The 20,901-nt window shown below is 51.5% G+C and overlaps 1 protein-coding gene across 1 annotated transcript; it reads right to left on the bottom strand.

Annotated features, from left to right (window-relative positions):
• Positions 1-3,127: 3,127 nt before the first annotated feature.
• On the bottom strand, positions 3,128-17,126 carry LOC125431596 (deoxyribonuclease-1-like 2). Its single transcript, XM_048494549.1, has 9 exons — positions 17,042-17,126; positions 12,906-13,053; positions 11,996-12,084; positions 9,977-10,060; positions 8,968-9,068; positions 8,671-8,783; positions 8,007-8,161; positions 7,461-7,557; positions 3,128-5,780 (listed from the first exon to the last, which is right to left on the bottom strand). Exons 2-9 carry the CDS (start codon positions 13,041-13,043, stop codon positions 5,727-5,729), a joined length of 831 nt encoding a protein of 276 aa, XP_048350506.1. The 5' UTR covers positions 13,044-13,053; positions 17,042-17,126; the 3' UTR covers positions 3,128-5,726.
• Between the last annotated feature and the right edge of the window lie 3,775 nt (positions 17,127-20,901).

Raw genomic sequence — 20,901 nt, 5'->3', positions numbered from 1 at the left:
CTTTTGCTGTCAACTCCACTTCCACCCCACTTTTTCTTTTTTGCTCACCTATACCATATTTGACTTTAAGTTTTTTCCAGCTTTAGGAATCCTAGTTGGCCAAAACTTTTCATGTACATCTTCTAATTCCCCTTTGGAGCCTTCTGTTTCTCTCTTTTTTCTCAGTGCTTGTTTTAGCCTTTGACCTTAGTAACTACTGGAGTTCGATTTGTCTAGATTGGTACAACACACTCTGCTCAAATTAAGTAAAAGGCATATCAGAAACATCATGTACAATGGCATATATGTCCTTTTCAATTCTGGGAGTCTGGATATGAATCAGTACTTCAAATCCTAGAGTACATAGGGGGTCCTTCATATGGGTAACCCGCAATCCTTCCTCTACCAACTGATGACTTATTTTGCTTTAACAACTTTCTGTTGATGTAGAACTTATATCTGCCCCCTGTGTCAACAGAGACCTTCCACCCACAACAACTTCCCCAAGTAACACTTTCATAGCCCTGAGGATCTCCAAACCCCACCTGTCTCTGTTCCTCCCAAGATATCACACTATTTTTTACATCAACCAGCTGTAACTCTCCCATTCTCACTCCTTGGTTCTTGTTCAAGTGGAGTTTAACAAGTTCCTCATCACCAGCATATCTCTTAGTTGTCAGGCAAAGAGAGTTTCTCCAGGACTTAGCAGAGTTCTTCTTCATCACCACGGTGACCCGGCTCTTCTCCTTCCCACTGGAACAAAGCCATAATAACTACCTGGTGAATCATTACTCTCCTCCCAATCTTCATTTTGCACCAAAACCCCGATTATTTCCAACATGTTGCACTCTTTGTTTCTCTCTTTATTTCTTGCACATTGTGATTTTGAAGTGACCCCTTTCTCCACACAAAAAGCTTTGGTGATTATATTCCTTGGTGTATAGATCCGCCAGCCGCCTTACTGGGCCTTGGAAAGAAGTCCTTTCTCTGGAAGCAAACTTTTTTTCTTCCATCTTTACCCGTAAACTTCAATACTTTCTCGGGTTCGTTTTAAACAATTCCTCTCTTCTCTGATGATACAAAACGTGCTGGTTTTTCTTTCCTTGCACTTTTATGGCGGCCATCTGGTTCATGCGAAAGCAGCCAAGTCAAGATAAATTTAAGTTCTCTTTAGCTTGAACAAGAGCTGAGATTTCTTCTCGGGAGTGTGTGAAAAAATTGCTCTCTTGCTATCAAGTTGCAAAAAGTCTTCTATGGACTGAACCTTTGCAGCTCTATACCACTGCTGAACTATAGAAGTTTCAATCCGGAGGCCACATAAAAGCAACATAAGCTCTCCTTCCTCTTTAGGGAAAGCTCCCTCAGTTCTTTCTCTCAACTGGACTCGGATTTCTTCCAAATCTGGCTAAGGTCATGCAACTTTTAAAATTCTCATAGGTGGCTTCTTCCCCAGAGTGTAAGTTCACCCCGGTTGGCAACTTCCAGCTAAATCTCCCTTAGCAACTAGCAAGGCCATAACGCCTCTTTCACTCTGCTCTCTTCTGGGAACTTCATTTTTCTCTCAAAGCAGCTTCAAACAAAGGCTAAAAAAACTTTCCCACTGACTCACCCTGCTGATACCTGGGGAACTGTCTCTTCTGCCAAGCTGCAGCTTCGACTCCCTCCTGTCTATCACCATGCATCAGCAAGTTCATGGTGGTTTCTTAAAAGCGTGCATAAACGTTTGCAGGCATCATCATCCATCCCTCAGTGCTGGTTGGTACTGAGGAATCGTCTGTATCTATACTATCCCGTCTGGGTTGTACTATTAACTCTGGGTGAGTCCCCTCCTGGGGTGTACTACAGGCACCTTTCTTGGTCATTCTCATCCATGTCTCTCAACTCCTTGCCACCCATTCAACTTAGCTGTCCCGCGGCTCCCAACTCTTGAGCTACCACTCTGCTGCTTGATTCTGAGGCTCAGCTAGGAGAAAAATGGTGTGCATATTCTAAGGCTCTTCCAGTGTGACCTTGCACTTCATTCACCTTTTTAGATCGAGAGTTTCACTACTGGTTGCGTCCATCTGCACATTCAACGCTGAAATCTGTGGGTTTGTACTAGAGCGAATTTACACTCTTTTGCTTGCCAACAAAATGCTTCCTACTGAGTGTATTTCAAAATCCCACCGGCTAAGCCCACTCATGTCAAGGAAGACTCCACAGTCCCCTTCTACTTGAATTGCTTATTGATTCAATACACTCATAGAAACTTCTTCTTTTTTTGTAGTTTATTACATATAACAGGCAAGCTTACAAGTTGCTCTAACGAATTAACAAAAGAAAACTTCAGGAAAAAACGAACTGGGCTTCAGCTTCAGTTAAACCCTCACTCACTAACTGCCCTTCCTGTGTTCTGAGCCACATCCTCCAACTGACACTTTCAGAATGTTCCTGAACTCTTCACAAACTGGATTACATAAAGTATCACGGATCTTTTACACCTTAATTGCCTGAGAGATTGCTGTCTCCAGCCTTCCCAAGACGCTAAAAACAAACTGTAAAACAGGAACTGCTAACCAATAAGAATGCTATAGTGCTCTTGCCTCTAGAGCAGTGATGGCGAACCTTTTCAAGACCAAGTGCCCAAATTGCAACCCAAAACCCACTTATTTATCACAAAGTGCCAACACAGCAATTTAACCTGAATACTGAGGTTTTAGTTTAGGAAAAAATGGTTGGCTCCGAGGCGTGCATTACTCAGGAGTAAGCTTGGTGGTAGTCGATGGCTTTGCTTTGAAGCAACCGTGCAACTCTTCCAACGGGTGAATCATAACCCTAGGAGGGTTTACTCAGAAGCAAGCCCCATTCCTAGCAACTGAGCTTACTCCCAGGTAAAGAATCGCGCTTTAGTTCTTCGCATGAAAATCAGTGGGGTTTAACAGCGCTTAACAGGGTTACCTACACTGCTTCCCCAAAACTAGGTCCTAGGTTTAATGCTAAAAATCAAGCCCAGCAGTCCAGGCCAGCCTAGATGTGTGTGTGGGGGGGGGGGGGTTACTCTGTTTGCTCGTGCCCACAGAGAGGGCTCTGAGTGCCACCTCCGACACCCGTGCCATAGGTTCGCCATCACTGCTGTAGAGGGCTTCTTAAAGGGTCAGGGTCTAAACTAAGGTCCCCCCCCCCCAGAAAACTGTACAAAAAACAACTAAACCCATTCTAAGGGTACAACTGAGGTTTAAATAAGGAAAATAGTGAGGGTGTCTCTGGGGCATGACAGCTAGCTTGAACTGCGACAGGGTGGAATATCGGGGGGAAAAGAGGAAGAAGGAGCAGATGGGACCTCCAGACAGGCCGGAATTATTTCTGGTGGGATGCCAAACTCTGGCCAGCTGTTTAAGGAACAGGACAAGCATTCTGGAATGGCAGCAATTGACTGTAAGGCCATGAAGGTTTTTATTAGACAGTGGTTGTGTTAGCAGTCAGCTGAAGAGCATTTCGTTATGTGCAGTTACTCGAAAGTAAGTCAGCTGAAGTTACACTGGAACAAAATGGATTTGGAATTAGGCGAGGAATCCAATGTTATACTTGGGAACTGTTGGAACTTAACGCTATTGATAAAGGAAATACAGTAGTCGCCCCTCCCTCTGGCTTCTTTTGGATAAAATCACAGCAAGGCATCTTTTATTTTTAATGATACGGTTCTACAATCCCAAGTTCACAAGCCATGTAAATTATGTCCTGTTGAAAACTTTCACGGTTGGAATCAACTGGCTGTTGCTGGTTTTCCGGATGATGCGGCCATGGTTTGGTAGCTTTAGCTTCTAATGTTTTGCTGATGTTTTCAGAGTCATGTCACAGTAAGATGTACTTCCATAACACGCGAAACGTTAGGAGCTAAAACTGCCCGATCACAGCTGCATTGCCTGGAAACCCAACAACAGCCACATGCAAACAATCTGGATCTCCCTGCCAAATTGTGGATTCTCTTGTCTTGGCATTGGTAGAAACTCTGATCAAGTCACAGCTGACCTATGGCGACCCCATGGGGTTTTCAGGCAACAGACGTTCTGCTATGGTTGCCGCTGCCTGCCTCTACGTAGCAGGACTTCCTTCAGAGTCTCCCAAATACTAATTTTGAGATCTGAAGAGCCTGACCCATCCAGGTTGGGGCTTCCCTGGCACAAGCTGTAGCATATCAGTCACCAGGAGTTGGGGGGCGGGGGGCCCCAACTGAGAAGGCTGCTCTTCAATGCCCAGATCCCAGCTTCATCATGAATTCTGATTAAAGCAATAAAGCAGCTTTTAAAAAACTCCCAACAGGCAGAGAGGTAGCTTGGAATACCGCATCCGATGACTGCCTGCCAGAGAGGTGGCGGGCTTAGTCTTCCTCGAAACACTTGCCTTTCTTCCTTCATGTTCGCAATGAAAATACTTAAGGGAATTAAAAAATCTGAGTTGCCAACAGCCAAACTTTCTTCAAAGGTTGGTGCTGGCAAATGTAAACAGGGTGTCGTCTTATCTTCCATCCAAATTATATATTTGCAGAATGAAAGAATGGCTGTCAAAAGCCATAGAGTGAGTTGAGAATTGAATGTCAACATGATGTGATTTTTTGATCTAGATAAAGCCCAAAGGGGAAGGGCCGTGGGTCGGTGGAAGAGCCTCCGCGTGGCACATGGGATTCAATCCCAGGCAGCGTCTTCAGCTAAGACGGACCAGGCAGGAGGTGGTGGGAAGGTCTTTCTCTGCCCGAGACGCTGGAGAGTTGCTGCCAGTCTGAGTTGGCAATTCTGATAGACTGAGGGTCCGTCAGAGTTTGCAGTCGGTAAGAATGTCGGAGAAGATCCTATTGACAGGTGGAGCTGGCTACATAGGGAGTCATTGCCTGTTGGAGCTGGTTGAAGCGGGCTGTGGTCATCGATCATTTCCATGATGCCATCCAAGGGGACAACGCCTTGCCTGAGAGCATTAAGCGGGTACAGGAAATTATGGGGGAGGAGATCCTTTTCCAGGAACTGGATGTTCTCAATGAAGCTGGCCTGCAGGAGCTCTTCAAGAAGCATCGTTTCTCAGCGGTAATGCATTTCGCAGGCCTCAAAGCATTCAGAGAGTCAGTCCAGAAGCCGCTAGAGTACCACAAGGGGAACCTCACTGGGACCATCCACTTACTGGAGACCATGAAAGCTCATGTGGTCAAGAATTTGGTGTCCAGCAGCTCAGCCACAGTCTATGGGGACCCTGCCTACCTCCCCCTTGATGAAAACCATCCTGTTGGTGATTGGACCAATCCTTACAGCAAATCCAAGTGGAGTCTCCTTCTTTGGAGGTTTTTAAAGAGAGGCTGGATGGCCATCTGTCGGAAGTGCTTTGATTGTGTGTTCCTGCATTGCAGGGAGCTGGACTTGATGGCCCCCGGGGTCTCTTCCAACTCTATGATTCTGTGATTCTAAGGGTCTTGACTTAGCATAAGGAAGCTTCCTGACTTCAATGAGTAGCTTTGCACCATGGGATAAAACGCATTCCTGCTTCGAGAAATACACGCCCTGCATTTGCAGTACGGTGGGAGGGTCGGACTTCAGAGTTTGTGAGCAGGATAAATTGGCTGCCCACCACGCTGCCCCAGAACTTTTGGGTTCACTTCTGCAGAAGTGAAGCTGGAACTTGTTCCCAAGAGGTTGGAAGCAGCAGCGAAGTGGAATCACTGGCGATAAAGGAGGCAGCGGCAGCAACCCTTCGGCCTCCCTCGGCATGAGGCAGCAAAGACCTCGTCACTGCAAGTCCAGCGTCACCTCCACTGGGAAATGGTCGCTGACAGCCAGAGCCTGCAAAGAAGGACAAATGGATTAACCTCTGGGCCTCAGAACAGCTGGAGAAATCGGAGCCTTAATTACACCTGCCTTGGGGAGGGGTTGTGGTTAAGAACATAAGAACATAAGAAAGAGCCTGCTGGATCAGACCAGAGTCCCTCTAGTCCAGCACTCTGCTACTCGCAGTGGCCCACCAGGTGCCTTTGGGAGCTCACGTGCAGGATGTAAAAGCAATGGCCTTCTGCTGCCGCCGCCACCGAGCACCTTGTCTGCTAAGGCATTTGCAATCTCAGATCAAGGAGGATCAAGATGTGTTCTGTTTGGCCTGCAGAAAGTCCCGTGTTCAGTCCCTGCCGTCTGCATTTAAAATGACCAGGCAGGAGGAGAAGAGAAAGTCCTTGACTTGAGACCCTGGAGAAATGCTGGCCCGTTGAAACAGGCGACTGTGTGACTCTGTAGGAAGCAGCTTCTTGTGTTCCTACGCAGCAGCATCATAACCCAGGAATCTGGGGCAACCAGAAGGTGGTTTGAACAGCTGCCAGCGATGGTGGGTGAAAACGAGCAACTGGGAAACTGTCTGCGCCAGGCTGAGTGGCAGACCCAGAAAGCCTTTGATCTGCCCTACAAATATGCACCCTCCTTGGGGGCAAAATGTGAATGAATTTCGGAGTTTTTTTCCCCCCATGAAGCCCCCCTCCCCTGCCCTGCTCTGGCTTGGGAACCTTTTGAAAAGGCGACATCCCTGCCTGTGCTCCACCATTCTCCACTTTCCAAAGGTTCCTGACTCAACCCTTTTCTCCCTTCACTTTTTTATGTTTTAAATTGATACTGAACTTTAAGCTGCATCGTCACGTGAGCCACTTCGTACTGCCTAGAAACACGAGGTAGAAATTTTAAAACAAATATAAGAGCCCTGGTGGATCATACTAAAGGCTTCGTAGCTTCCTGTGTTCCACCACTGGTAGCCAGATACCCTGGAAAGACCCACATAAATCAATATGGCTTCTGTAGTTGCCCCTGCCCCCAACAATTGGTATTCAGAGGTACACTGCCTTTGACCATGGAGCCTCTATTTGGACCTTATGGCTTATAGCCACTGATGGGCCCATCTTCCATAAATTTACCTTTTGAAGCCCATTAGATTGAATAAGAGTTGGATTTATATCCCCCCCTTTCTCGCCTGTAAGGAGACTCAAAGGGGCTTACAAACTCCTTTCCCTCCCCACCCCCACAACAAACACCCTGTGAGGTGGGTGAGGCTGAGTGAGCTCAGAAGAACTGGGACTAGCCCAAGATCACCCAGCTGGCATGTGTTGGAGTGCACAAGCTAATCTAGTTCACCAGATAAGCCTCCACAGCTCAAGTGGCAGAGCAGGGAATCAAACCCAGTTCTCCAGACTAGAGTGCACCTGCTGTTAACCACTACACCATGCTGGCTCTCTTGGGTGGTTGTCACTGCATCTCTTGGCAGTGAGTTCCTTGCGCTGTTTTGCATTCTGTGCTGAAGTATTTTGTTTTGCCTGAATCAGCAGTTTTATTCCTTTCCTTGGGAGCTCTGGATTTGAGGACATGCTTTAACTACTCTAGCAACTGAACAGCAGTGGTAAGAAATGGAAAACCGGAGAAGGCGATTGAAGCGAGTGGTGATTTAACTGGATCCTCCCCCCTCCCGGGGGGGTGGGGGGAGAGACTGACCTCTTCTTGGCTTAGCTTCAAGGCAGCCTGGAAGTCGAACACCTTGGCAGACTTGGGGTTGATTAACTTCCTCAGCTTTGAGCCGCTCACCACAATCCTGGAAGGCAAAAGGGCACAGGTGGAGTAACCCCCTCCTTTCCAGGTGCGGATCCTGCAGCCGGTTCCCACATTCACGAGAACGCTGTGACTGTAGGTTGGAGATGTCAGTGGCAGAGACACACCAGTGAACCTCCGGGAGAGGCTCAGAGGGCTTTCCGCGGTCTCCCCTGCCTGTCTGCTACAGAGATGAAGAGTCTGGCAGGTGTGTACCCCTCACCTGTTTTAGGGTTGGTGGCTCCAGGTAGGGAAACTTGTGGAGATTTGGTGGTGCAGCCTGTGGTGGGTGGGGGTTGCGGAGGGGAAAGACCTTAGTGGTGCCACACAGAGTCCACCCCACCCCCCAAAGCGGCCATTTCCTCCAGAGGAACAGGATTGCTGTCGATTCCAGTAACTCCAGGCGATCTCCAGGCCGAAGGCTCAGCCAGCCTTGCAGGTCGGCCACCCTACCTGTCGTAGGCACAGTCCGAGTTGCCCACGGTGGTGTCGGCAGAGTCCGAGATGAGCCACTTGAAGACATCGCTGGTGCGCAGCCGGATGGAGGCCCAGTCTTTTTTCCCCACGTAGCTGCAGTCGGCATTGAAGTCTCCCAGAAACATCATGTTCTGCCAAGGAGAGAAGGCAGCCAGTGGGAGGGGCCCTGAGGACCCAGGGCCAAATCCTGAAAAGTGCTGCTGGACAGACCCAAGGAGGGCAGGGTCCAGCCAGGGGGAAGCGTAGGATCCGCGAGAGTTTGCTTAACTCAGATTAGTTTCCCTTTAGCCCACTTCCAATCAGGGACTTACAAGGGGTGGCTCATTGGTCAGCCTCCTGTATGCAGAAGGCTCTGGGTTCAATCCCGGCACCGCCAGATAAAAAAGACCAGGCAGGAGGTGACGTGAAAGACCCCGCCCCCCCGGAGACCCTGGAGGGCTGTTGCCAGTCTGGCTGGCAATGCCAACTTAGACAAAACAAGGGCCGGACACGCATGAAAGTGGGATCAGGGTGCGTCTCTCCCCCACAATCCCCTGCCACGGCCTGCTCAGGGGGTAGCCAAGAACCCTCTCCAAACAGCCCCCATCCCAAAGCGTGACCCCTGTTAAATTTCCTTGCTAAATTTAGCTCTGCCGCTTACATCCGTCCCCCACTTGTCAATGACCTGCAGGTAAACATCGTAGAGGGCATCTATTTCAGCCACGGCGTTGCTCGGCGGGGTGTGCAGGGGCACCAGAATCAGCGGCTCCTTCCCTGTGAGAGAACCAGAGTGAGGAGACGCCCCTCCGAAGGCACGAGAGGGCAGCATTTCCCCCTGGGGCCTGCAGAGCCCCCCTCGACCCCGCTGTGTTTGGCTCCCAGCTGTGACCTCCTGAGGTGCAGTCGGGGCACTGCACAGAGGGCAAAGAAAGAAAGGGATCCCTCCCCCTTAGCTCACCCAAGTCGGGCACCGAGAACTTCACAATGAACGGGGCTCGGCTGAAGGCGCCGTTGCTGTCGGGATACTGGTACTGGGCCGCGGGAGAGACGCTCTTGGTTCTGGAGAGAAAGCGGAGGGCCATGTAAGGGCCAGGAGAAAGCAGGACTACAGGAGCCACTTCCAGATACGAGTAAATTATTGTGGTCTGCCGGCAGAACTGCTGTTCCAGGGATGTGGAAGCCACCAGTCGGCAGGCAGAACAGCCAAGAGGGTGGGGGGAAATCAACGGCTTTGGTGCTCCAAACAAGGAACTTCAGCCGCCTACTGGAGGTGGCCCTGCTGGTTGGATCCAGTGGCAGTGACCTAGGGCAGGGGTGTCGAACTCTGGTGCCCCAAATGTTCATGGACTATGATTTCCATCAGCCCCTGCCAGCATGGCCAGCTGGCAGGGACTGATGGGAATCGTAGTCCATGAACATCTGGGGCACCAGAGTTCGACACCCCTGCTCTAGGGAGTCAAAGTGATCACCTCCCATGCCACTGAGGGCTACCAGCCAGCCAAAGCCCTCCCGGGTGCTGCCCTTGGCAATAGCTTGGGTGGCACCCCCGAGCACGGGTCCTGCACTCATCAAGGGCTGCCTCTGCAGCTCCAGCTAACTGACTCTTGTGAAGCTGCCTTCTACTGAATCAGATCCTCCACCTATTGAGGCCAGTGTTTCCCACTCAGACCAGCAGCCGCTCTCTGGGGTCCCAGGCAGAGAAAAGTGTTTAACATCTTGTCCTGCCTGGTCCTATTTAACTGGAGGTGGAGGGGCTTGAACCCATGACCTTCTGCATGCCAGGCAGACTCTCTGTCCCTGAGCCACAGCCCCTTCCACTCTGCCTCGCTGCAAGCCCCGCTATTGGCTGCTCCCCCGGGATCAACTGCACACACGTGTGTTGTTTGTGGGAAGAGGGAGTGTCATGAATGGAGCTGAGTTACTGGGCAGGGAGGAGACTTGGCTGCTGAGTGGCTGGGGTCCCATACCTGTAGACAAAGAGGTACATCTCCTTGTATGACTCCCGACCCAGCGGCTCACTGATGACGTAATCGTAGGCATGCTTGGAGGCCCTGCGGGGAAAGAGGGAGAACGTCAGTGGGCGGCCACACAGCACCGGCGCAAACTGGCTTCCACTGTGCAGTGGACCGGATCAGCCCCTCCCCGGCAGCTGTGGAGCCAGGGGCCGCCACCCTTTCCATGCGCCAACAGGCCTTCCAGCCCAAGCCAGGCCTTCTTGGCACAAGGCCGACATATTTGCCCAGTTGATGTTTGTCCAGGGAAGTTCGTGATGCCCTGAGCGGGACCGAATCGGAGGAGCTCCAGAAGAGAGCGACGACTCTCGGCCAAAGGTCCTCTCAGACCCGAAGGAGCCCTCATGCTGAATCAGCTCATATGCCCATGGAGACCAGGAGGGTCTACTGCCGTGGTGGCGAACCTTTGGCACTCCAGATGTTATGGACTACAATTCTCATCAGCCCCTGCCAATTGGCCATGCTGGCAGGGGCTGATGGGAATTGTAGTCCATAACATCTGGAGTGCCAAAGGTTCGCCACCACTGGTCTACTGAGACCAGCTGTGGCATTTCAGGGTCTCAGACAGAGACATCACCTTCTGCCTGGTCCTGTAACTGGCGATGCCGAGGATAGAACTGGGCACCTTCGCCATGCCAAGCTGAAGCTCTTCCGCTGAAGCATAGCCCCTCCCTCCTTGTCAGTCTCCTCTTCAAGGCTCACTGACATTTTTTTTGCCCTCTGATCTACTGGTTAAGAGTAGGTTAATTTCCTAATAGTTACCCAACAGGAAGCTCTACTTATCTTCTGACCAAGGGCGGCTTCCTTCCCTAAGGGCCTTTCTCAGCCCTCTTCTCCTCTGTTCTGAGCACGAGCAAAGTCCCAATCAGCACGCAGGCCAGGGCGTGGGCCTACTCTGAATGGAGCTGGGGGCAGGAGGGAGGACAACCGGGAATTGCAGTGGGAATTTGCTGTAGCCGGGCTGCCTGGCCGGTGGGCAAGGGAAGATGCCCGAGTGAGGAAGTGGGGAGGTTCTCAAGCCCACCACCCAAAGTGGAGCAAGAGAAGAAATGCATGGTGCATGGGAAATGACCCCCAGGTGACTGCTCAGCTGGGCTGCTTCTGGACTCTGCCTGGCGCTGAACGGACACAGCTTTGCTTTGCTGCGTTCCTTCCACGTGCCAAGGCAGAAGCACGCCCACCTCACCCCGTGTCCACCAAGTCCACCTCGCCCCTGACCAGTGGTGGGATTCAAACAATTTAACAACAGGTTGTTTACAAGCACCATTTTAACAACCGGTTCTGCCAAAGTGGTGCGAACCTGCTGAATCCCACCACTGCCACCCCAGCCCCTTCTTCCTTGCCTTTCTGGTCCCAGAGCCTCACAGCAATGGAGGGAAGGGGGAAAGAGAAAGGCTGTCATAGAGTTGGAAGAGACCCCCAAGGACCATCCAGTCCAACTCCCTGCCATGCAGGAACACACAATCAAAGCACTCCTGACAGCTGGCCATCCGGCCTCTCTTTAGAAAGCTCCCAAGAAGGAGACTCCACCACACTCAGAGGCAGGTAATTCCACTGTCGAACAGCCCTGACGGTCAGGAAGTTCTTCCTAATGTTTAGGTGGAATCCCTTTACCTGCACCTTGAACCTATGACTCTGTGTCCCAGTCTCTGAAGCAGCAGAAAACAAGCTTGCTCCCTCTTCAACATGACATCCCTTCAAATATTTAACCATAGCTATTATGTCACCCCTTAACCTATGTTCCTCCAGACTAAAACATCCCCAGCTCCCTAAGTCTCTCCTCGTAGGGCATGGACTCCTGATCTTTGACCATTTTGGTCGCCCTCCTCTGGACATGTTCCAGCTTGTCGATATCCTTCGTGAATTGCGGTGCCCAGAACTTCAGCTGTACCTCTGACTCCCCCACCCCCATACTTTCCTTTGGCACACCTGTTGAGCATCTGCCTGCCCCTCCCACAATTTCCCTTAGCTCACCTGTTGAGTTGCTCCATCAAGGTAGTGACAGCGCTGAGATCGGAGTCACGCACCTCTTGCACCAGGGCGATGTCATAGCGGGCCAGGATCTGGAACAAGCACCCCTCCTGTTAGGTGACCTGATTTACGAGCACTGCATTGGTATGCATGGGGTGTGTTTGTGTGTGCTATTATTCCCCCCGCCCTTCATCTGAGGAGCTCACAGCAATCAGCAGTTCCTCCTACAATCATGTCATCTGCATGGTGCTAAGAGCAGGTGCATTCTAATCTGGAGAACCAGGTTTGATTCCCCACTCTGCCACTTGAGCTGTGGAGACTTATCTGGTGAACCAGGTTAGCTTGTGTACTCTGACACATGCCAGCTGGGTGATCTTGGGCTAGTCACAGTTTTTTGGAGCTCTCTCATCCCCCCACCCACCTCACAGGGTGTTTGTTATGGGGGAGGGAGGGAAAGGAGATTGTCAGCCTCTTTGAGTCTCCTTACAGGAGAGAAAGGGGGGATATAAATCCAACTCTTCTTCTTCCTTCTCCTTGTTATCCTCACGACGACCCTGGAAAGTTGGTTAAGCTGAGAGGGAACAGTTGTCCCAAGTTCACCCAGAGGAGGGGATATTTGAACTCAGACCCCGCAGTGATGTTCCCCTTTGCCCCGCACAATGTTTTCACTTTGGCTCGCCGTTTTCACAATGAGTCTTATCAGAGGGACTCGTCGTCCTTCTGGACTGCAGTCTGGAAAAGTGCAGGGCGCCTTCCCCACCCTCTTCTTGGGGGTTGTGTATTTTTTTTGGGGGGGGAGGAGGGATCTGCCTGGTGAGCTGCCACCCCTACACCTCTTTTCCCCCAACTGACCCCCTCTCCCCAAAGGCAGGCCAGAGGGTCCCGGCTCCCCCACCCCCTGCCCCAGACTCACCTTCACAATCACTGCTGCGACATCCTGGTTGTCTGCTTTGTTGTCTCCAAAAGTCTGGATGTTGAAGGCACAGATCCGTAAGGGGCTGGCTCCGCGCAGCAGGGCGGCCAGGCAGGGGATGAGCAGCCCCAGCTTCATGGCCCTTCCCCTGCGGGGAGAGAAAGGGGAGGAGGAGGCCATTTGGGGTGAGAGGGCAAGGGCCCCGGAGGCGCGGTGGGTGGGGAATCCTTTGCCCCTTGCTTGGGGCTGCCACCTTAGTGCCCTGTGCTCATCGAAGGAGAATGCTTCACCTGCAAAACTACCATGTGTCTATAAGCTGGTAAAAGCAGAGGAGTAAGATCAGGGGAAACTGTTGGCAAGCTTGGAAAACTGTCCTTGGTGTGCAGGCTAACCCTTTTTCTCAGCCCAGTGAAGCCTTCAGCCGCTTTGCCGCTGTGGCCCACTTTGAGATGCAGCCCTCCAGGGATGGAAGTACTTGGTCCCTCTCCTATTCCCTACCTGACAGGTGAAGATAGCGGGGGGGGGGGCAGAAGTGGCCAGGCAGGTCTGCCACCTGTTAAACTGGCCCCTCTAGCTGTCCTTTTAACATTCGTTGGAACTGCAAGCGATTTCTCCTACCCCTGTTTTGTCTCCGGAGGGCTTTCAGCGTTGTTCTCTTCTCCATTTCACCCCCACAACAAACCTGTGAGGTGGGTCAGGCTGAGAAAAGGTGACCATGCCAGAATCTCCCAGCAGGCTGCCATAGGAGTGTGCAGAGAACCAGGGTCGGAGCAGTGTCAGACTCGGATCTGGGAGACCCAGGTGCGAATCGCTACTCTGCTTTGGAAGCTTGCTGGATGATTTTGGGCCAGTCACAGACAGACGTAGCCTCCTCCACTTCAGGGGTGTGTTTATGTGGATAAAATGGAGGAGGAGAGGACGGCATTGGCTGCTTTGTTCTCTACTGGGGAGAAAGAGGGAGGATAAATGGATAAATGCTCTGAAGTGTTTCCTCTGCCCATTTCCACTCATGACACCCCATCAAAAGAGACAGGACTCCCCTCCCCCTCCCCCAGCCTCATTGGCACCCATCTGCCAGGGTCGGGCTGCCAGGTCCCTCCCCCAACCCCGACCCCGACCACTGGCAGAAGATGGGGGTGGGGCAGAGGGTTGCCACCTCCAGGTTGGGAAACTCCTGGAGATTTGAGGATGGAGCCGGAGGAGGGCAGGGGGCCCTGTGGGTCCAAGGCCCCAGAGCCCCCCCCCCCCAAAGCAGCCATTTTCTCCAGGGGAACTGATTTCTGTAGTCTGGGGGGATCTCCAGGCCTTGCCTGGAGGCTGGCATCCCTAGGCTGGGGTGGGGCTGTATCCAGCCCATTGCTCATGCCCACCTTGGTCACTGCTGAGGCATCTAAGGGGAGTCTGTGAAGCATGTCTCCCGCTGCCGAGTGCGTTTTGTGTTGGCCGAAGAGGAGGTCTGCAGAACATAGTTCCCCTCCTGGCGACTGTCTCAGCAGCAGAGGCTGCGCATCCCTGGTACTGCCCAGGGTTACTCAAAATGGGAGGATGCAACGGCCCTCTTTGGCTGGGGAAATTAGCTGTAGAGCACCAGGTCGCTTAGCGTGGCTTAAGGAGTGTTGGGTAACTTGATCGACATATCAGTGCCTGCATTCAGGGCACTATTCTGCCAGGTCAGAGGGCAGCATTCCAGGTAGAAAGACCCTTCTCTCCCCTTCTGTGCCACCACAGGTCAGGAGGGTTACAGGGAGTGACACATGCCCCTTTGTGGCCGCTGCAAACCTCTGGGCCAAGGCCAGGAGGTCCTGGAACGCAGCTCGTTCAAAAGCCCCTTCAAAAGCTCCCCCTAAGCCTACAAAGATAAATTAAGCAAAAATAGAAGCAGGAGGTGGAAGGAGGCAGGTCAAGGGTGAAGTGTGTGACATTCACCTTTTCTTCACAGCCCTCTATGCATACCAGCTGCCTCGGATTGTCAGCCCCTGGGAGCATGAAACAGCACCTGAGGGCAGAGGCGTAGCTCCAAGGGGACGGGAGGTGCACGACACAACAGGCGCACGCCCCTGTGGGATGTGGCAAGGGCGTTCCAGGGGTGTGGGGAGTGTTTTGGGGTGGAGGCATTCTGGGGCTTTTCCCCTTTGCCAGGGGTCTTCAAACTATGGCCCTCCAGATGTTCATGGACTACAATTCCCATCAGCCCCTGCCAGCATGGCTAAGTGGCAGGGCTGATGGGAATTGTAGTTCATGAACATCTGGAGGGCCATAGTTTGAAGACCCCTGGCCTTTGCTATGCCTCTGCCCGGGGGCAACACCCTGTTTTTGCCCGCAGCAGGGTCCCAGCTTGGTGCCAGCTGCTGCTCGCGGTCTCCAACAGAGGGGGGCAAGCACCCCCGTGTGATCAAATGGCTGGCGCCCAGGGACGTAGGGTACCCCATGTCCCCATGGACTGTATGCTTCAGGGCTGGAGTTCCCCTGGAATCACAATTGATCCCCACACTGCAGGTCGGACCAAACAGCAGCTTCAGAGGGTGGGACCGAGGGCCTCGTTGAGTACCCTCCACAGGCATTGACCCCAAATCTCCAGGAATTCTCCAGGCCAGAGTTGGCACCCCAGCCCTTCTTCTTCATGGGGTCACTGGCAAGTCCACCCCACCCCCAGGTTTATCTTCCCTTGGGTCCTGATCCACTCCTGACTTGTGGCAGACCCACCGCAAATACTGGTGAGGCTTAAAGATCTCTGCACCCCAGTAAAAGCTCTGGTCAGGTGTCCCAGACTCAGGAGACTCCTGGATTAATGGGGAACCAAGGCAGGGCTAGGGAACACAGCCCGGTTCTGGCACACAGGACTTCAAGGGGAGCTTTCTCCCCAAACCAGATTGGATTGAGTTGGTTTGATTGCCTGTCCGAGAAAGCGGGGCAACGGCTCCCCTTCTCCAGCCAAACTGCACCCAGATTTGGGGCCGCCTGATCCCATTTCCCCAGGTTCCCTGCAAAGGAACCACCTCAGTTTAATGTTCAGCTCCATGTCGAAACCTGGTTTTGGAGGAGGCCACTGCACATATTCTCTTGCAGGGCAGATTCCCCTGAGTTTGGGATTGTTGTGGGGGGCAGAGCTCTGTAGGTATTGTCCCTGTTTGGGGGTTGGGTGGCAAAAAGGGAACTGGGAACCAACCTCAGCCTGATCTGTTCCTCTGACCCTGGCTAGGGTCACCCCTCAATCTTTCTACTGGCAGAGCTGGGGGCTGAGCCACAGACCTCCATGTCCACAGCAGGTGCTCCCTATCAAGAGCCCCCGAGGGAACCGCCGAGATGAGCCAAATGTCACCCCAGAAGAAGAGTTTTGGATTAATACCACCCCCCTCTCTCTCCTGCAAGGAGACTCAGGGGCTTACAATCTCCTTTCACTTAAATGCCTAATAAAGGTTGTTTTGTGTTGTAATCTACCATCTCCTTTCCCTCCCCTCCCCTCCCCTCCCGCAACAAACACCTTGTGAGGTGGGTGGGGCTGAGAGAGCTCCAAACAACTGTGACTAGCCCAAGCTGGCATGTGTGTTGGAGTGCACAAGCTAATCTGCTCCACCAGATAAGCCTCCACAGCTCGAGTGGCAGAGCGGGGAATCAAACCCAGTTCTCTACATTAGAGTTCACCTGCTCTTATCCACTACCAATGCCGTACCTTTTGCTGGCCCACGAAGCTGCCTCTTGCTGAGTCAGGTAGCTGGGCTGATGAGGTGTTCTGTTTTCACACCACCTGATTCTTTTAACTGGAGATGCCAGGGACGGGGACCTCCTACCTGCCAATTAGCTGTCCTGCCAGCTGTGCCAGTGGCCCTCCAAAGCCAGGCACCTGGCCATGCATCCCTTTGATCTCTCATGCGAAAGCCAAGGGGTGTCCTCCCTAAAAGAAGTGATGCTCCTCCACCTGCTCTGTGCTTCTAATGAAGAGCCTCAAAAATCAGAGTCCCTGTTGCCACTCTGGACAAGCTTTGGGAAAATATGAGTTGTTCCTCATAACTTCCCCTGGATCAGCTGCGGGGCGGGGTGGAGGAGGATATCAAGAAGCAGCCCAATTCCCCCCACACACACACACATACACACCCCACAAGTAAAGCTAAGGAGCAGTCTTAAAAAGCAGTCCTTACTGTTCTTTCCACTGGTAGACACTGAAGGGTTGTGGTGCTCCCGGCAGCCCGATCCTTTCTGCTTTAAGCCTCTGTCAGGGTGTGGGGGGGGGGGGGAGTCCAGGTTCCTCAACTGCAGTGCATCACTTTGCACCTGACTGTGGCTTTACTCGGAAGGAAGCCAGCGTCTTTCCCAGAGTGGGTGGAGACACATTAATGAGCACTTTCAGAGCATGCCTTTGGATCCCGACCCTTGCAAACTCCGCCTCAGGGGAAGCCGATGTGTTTTGCAATCGGGGACGTCAAATGCTGCTGGGATGGTGGCCACTCCTTTACAAAGCTGCAGGGTGGGTATGGGCAGCAGGGATGCTGCTGCTAGTGCCTTAAGCAGCAGCACAACAGAAATTCAACAGGTGAAGTTTTCCCTTGCATGGATATACACTGGAAGCTTTACTGGTTGAATTTTGACCTGTGCAGGAACCTGACCAGAGAAAGAAATGGCAGTCTTGTGGGTTTGGGTTTAGGCATGTATACACTGCCTTGCTTAAAATCAAAACCCCAATAAGCAATAAATTAACAATAAAAACCACAGACAATATTAAATGTCTCAGCACAGCATTAACTGTCTCAGTGGCCGCTGGTGAGAAACATCTCAACAGGGGCAGAACATGGCTCAGATAAAAGCTAATGTGAAATAAAATGTTTGGTACCTGCTCTGAATCCTGGCGAGAAATATGGCTCTCCTAATATACCTTAGGAGTTAATTCCAGAGGGTTGGAGGCATCCACATTTGTTTTGGGGAGCAATTGTACTGATCTCCAGTGGAAGAGCCGAATTTGAGTCCAGAAGCATGTTGGAGATCTTCAAGATTTTCAGGGTACAAGCTTTCAAGAGTCATAGCTCCCTTCATTAGATATCTGACAAAGGGAACAGTGACTCTTGGAAGCTTCCATCCTGGACATCTTGGTGTTCAAGGTGGTGCAGGACTTGAATCTAGTGCTTCTAATGCCATAAAGAGCTCTTTAGTGGAATAAAGAAGGCAGCGTCAGGGCCCCACATGGGCCGGTGGGTGTGCAGAGGGAGCGATGTGGCCATGAAGATTAATAAATACCACCATTTCAGTTTAACTCACAAGTAAATCAGCATCTTCTTGCGCAGCTGGTTTGGAACTGACGCGGCAGGTTCATATCTGCTTATTTCAGTGCAACAAGTAGGCATTCTAGACAAGCTGGAACGTCGACGTTTGTTTAATTCCGCCCCCCCAAAACACACACACACACACACACACACAACTGAAGCTGTCTTCAAAAGCAGCTCCCAGGCAAAGGGACTAGGTGTGTATCAGTTTTCCACCACTGCCACCACCACCCTCCTGCAGATTTGGAAGCAGCCGCTCTTTTTGCCTCTGGCCCTGCCCTGTGCTTGACAGGAAAGATAGTTTGTGCAAAGCAAACATTTCACAAGCAGCATGAAAGCCTGCCTCAAGTTCTAGATGCGTCAGGAGAAACGCAGGGCATAGAGATAATGCCAAGTAACTAAATCATGATAGTGTCGTACCAGTGATGAACGCGCATGCCAAACAGAGCCGACTCACAGAGCACCAAAGGAACAGAGTGGTTATAAAACCCCCTCTTGGTTCCCAGAATGGGGAGATATCTCGTTTCCTAGCTGGACTAGTCGAGGAGCCAGGGAGAAGGACTGCACGGAAACCTGAAAAATCCTCCAGAGTCATGCTGAAGATTCCGTTCCTGACTTTGCCCAGCCAGCGTGGCGTAGTGGTTAAAAGCAGGTGCACTCTAATCTGGGGAACCAGGTTTGATTCCCCGCTCTGCCACTTGAACTGTGGAGGCTTACCTGGGGAACTAGATTAGCTTGTGCACTCCAACACACATGCCAGCTGGGTGACCTTGGGCTAGTCACAGTTCTCTCTAAACTCTCTCAGCCCCAACCACCTCACAGGGTGTTTGTCTGTGTCCCAACCAGAGCTGACAACCCTACTCAGGATGGTTTTCCTTGCAAGGGAGGCTAAGCTGAGACGGCAAATGAGCAACATCTCACAGACAACCTGAGCCTTCCCAGCCCTTCTCTACCCACTATACCACACCGGCATGGTCCTTTGGCTGCAGTCCCCATTGCTCATAATAACTGCCAGTAGTGGGATCCAAAAAATTTAGTAACAGGTTCCCATAGTGGTGGGATTCAAGCAGTGGTGTAGCGCCAATGGGGCTGAGCGGGGCATGATGGGGGCGTGGCCGGGCATTCTGGGGGCGGGGCATTAATAATTTCTCTGTTACTGTAAAAAACTCTTACTGTAAAAAAAGTTCCTAATTTCCAGTTTGTTAGAAACCGGTCCAAATATACCAATTAAAAATTATATTTAAAAAAGACATTTCCCCTCCCCCAGAAGTCAGCGCTTAGGACAGGTCAGTTTCCACAGAGAAGAGGGGAATCATCGAACAGAAGAGATCTCTGCTGCAATGGGTGCTGCCCACCCACAAGTGCCTTATGCAAGGTACTTTGCAAAAAGGAAGCACAATTGACCGTGGGCCCTCAGTTTCTAGTTGCCAAACAGGAAAAGACGCAACCTGCTGATTTCGCATCTGGTTCCAGTCAGTTTTTGTTTACCCAAAAGCAAACAACAACTGTAAGAAGCTCTACTGGCTAGCAAACACCAGGAAGGGGGCAAAAGTACCCCCCCCCCACACACACACACACACACTCTCACACACACAATATACCCCTCTGGCTCCACCAGGGCAAAATGGTCTGTTGCTGGGACCGTGCAGCAGTGGTGGGATCCAAAAATTTTAGTAACAGATTCCTATGGTGGTGGGATTCAAACAGTGGCGTAGGGCCAGTGGGGCTGGGCGGGGCACGATGGGGGCGTGGCTGGGCATTCTGGGGGCGGGGCATTGATAATATCTCTGTTACTGTAAAAAACTCTTACTGTAAAAAAAAGTTCCTAATTTCCAGCTGGTATCTTTCTGTCCATAATTTAAACTCATTCTAGCAAGTCCTATCGTCTACTGCCAACAGAAACAACTACTTCTCCTCTAATTGACTGCCTGTCAAATACTTAATACTTTCAAATACTTAATTTTGTTCCTAGAAATCAAAAGAAGGATACTTTCCTTAAACAAGGAACTTTACCATATTTCTAAAACATGTTTTTAAAACAGCCCAACAGGGAGAATTATCCCGTTTTCTACCTTCGCTAGCCAGCCATATAGGAAACAACAGGACTTTATGATTTTTGGACCTAATGGAATTTCTAGCGGAAAAGCAGACCCAATTAGGAACCCCCTCTCGGCACATACAAATAATTAGTAACCCACGCTCGGGAACTGGTGAGAACCTGCTGGATCCCACCTCTGCCGTGCAGGTTATCTTTAGCTGTCCCACAAGTCCCCTTCTTGATCACCAATGAAGCTTGCATGCCACACAGGGCCGTACTGCCCAGGGAGACATATGGAGTCAAATTTACTCGGTGTTAGACACTGATTCTGGAACAATGGACAGTCAGGATATTAGTCTACTCCATAAGGTATTGGAGGCACTTTTTATGAATGCAAGAATCCAAAACAGCTTCCATCTCCTGATGCACCTCGCCCCCCCACCTGCACCGGCGGGGACAGTTCTCGGTGGGAGTGCCATTTGTCTGGTGGGGGTCCCTTCTTCAGTAGGCTGCAATGAAACACAGGATGTGTTACAAAACACACCCTGTGTTTAATTGCAGCCTACTGAAGAAGGGACCCCCACCTTGGAGAAATTTACTCCAACCTTCCCGCCGGCGCCCAGGCCTGAGGTGGAGGTTGAGGTGCATCAGGATATGAAAGCCAGTTTTGGGATTCTAGCATTTCAATCAAAAGTAAAGCCTCCAA

Source organism: Sphaerodactylus townsendi, linkage group LG04, assembly GCF_021028975.2.
Source record: "Sphaerodactylus townsendi isolate TG3544 linkage group LG04, MPM_Stown_v2.3, whole genome shotgun sequence".
Classification (NCBI taxonomy): domain Eukaryota; kingdom Metazoa; phylum Chordata; class Lepidosauria; order Squamata; family Sphaerodactylidae; genus Sphaerodactylus; species Sphaerodactylus townsendi.
Note: the sequence above shows the minus strand (reverse complement) of the source record. Positions and strands in the feature narration are given on the sequence as shown.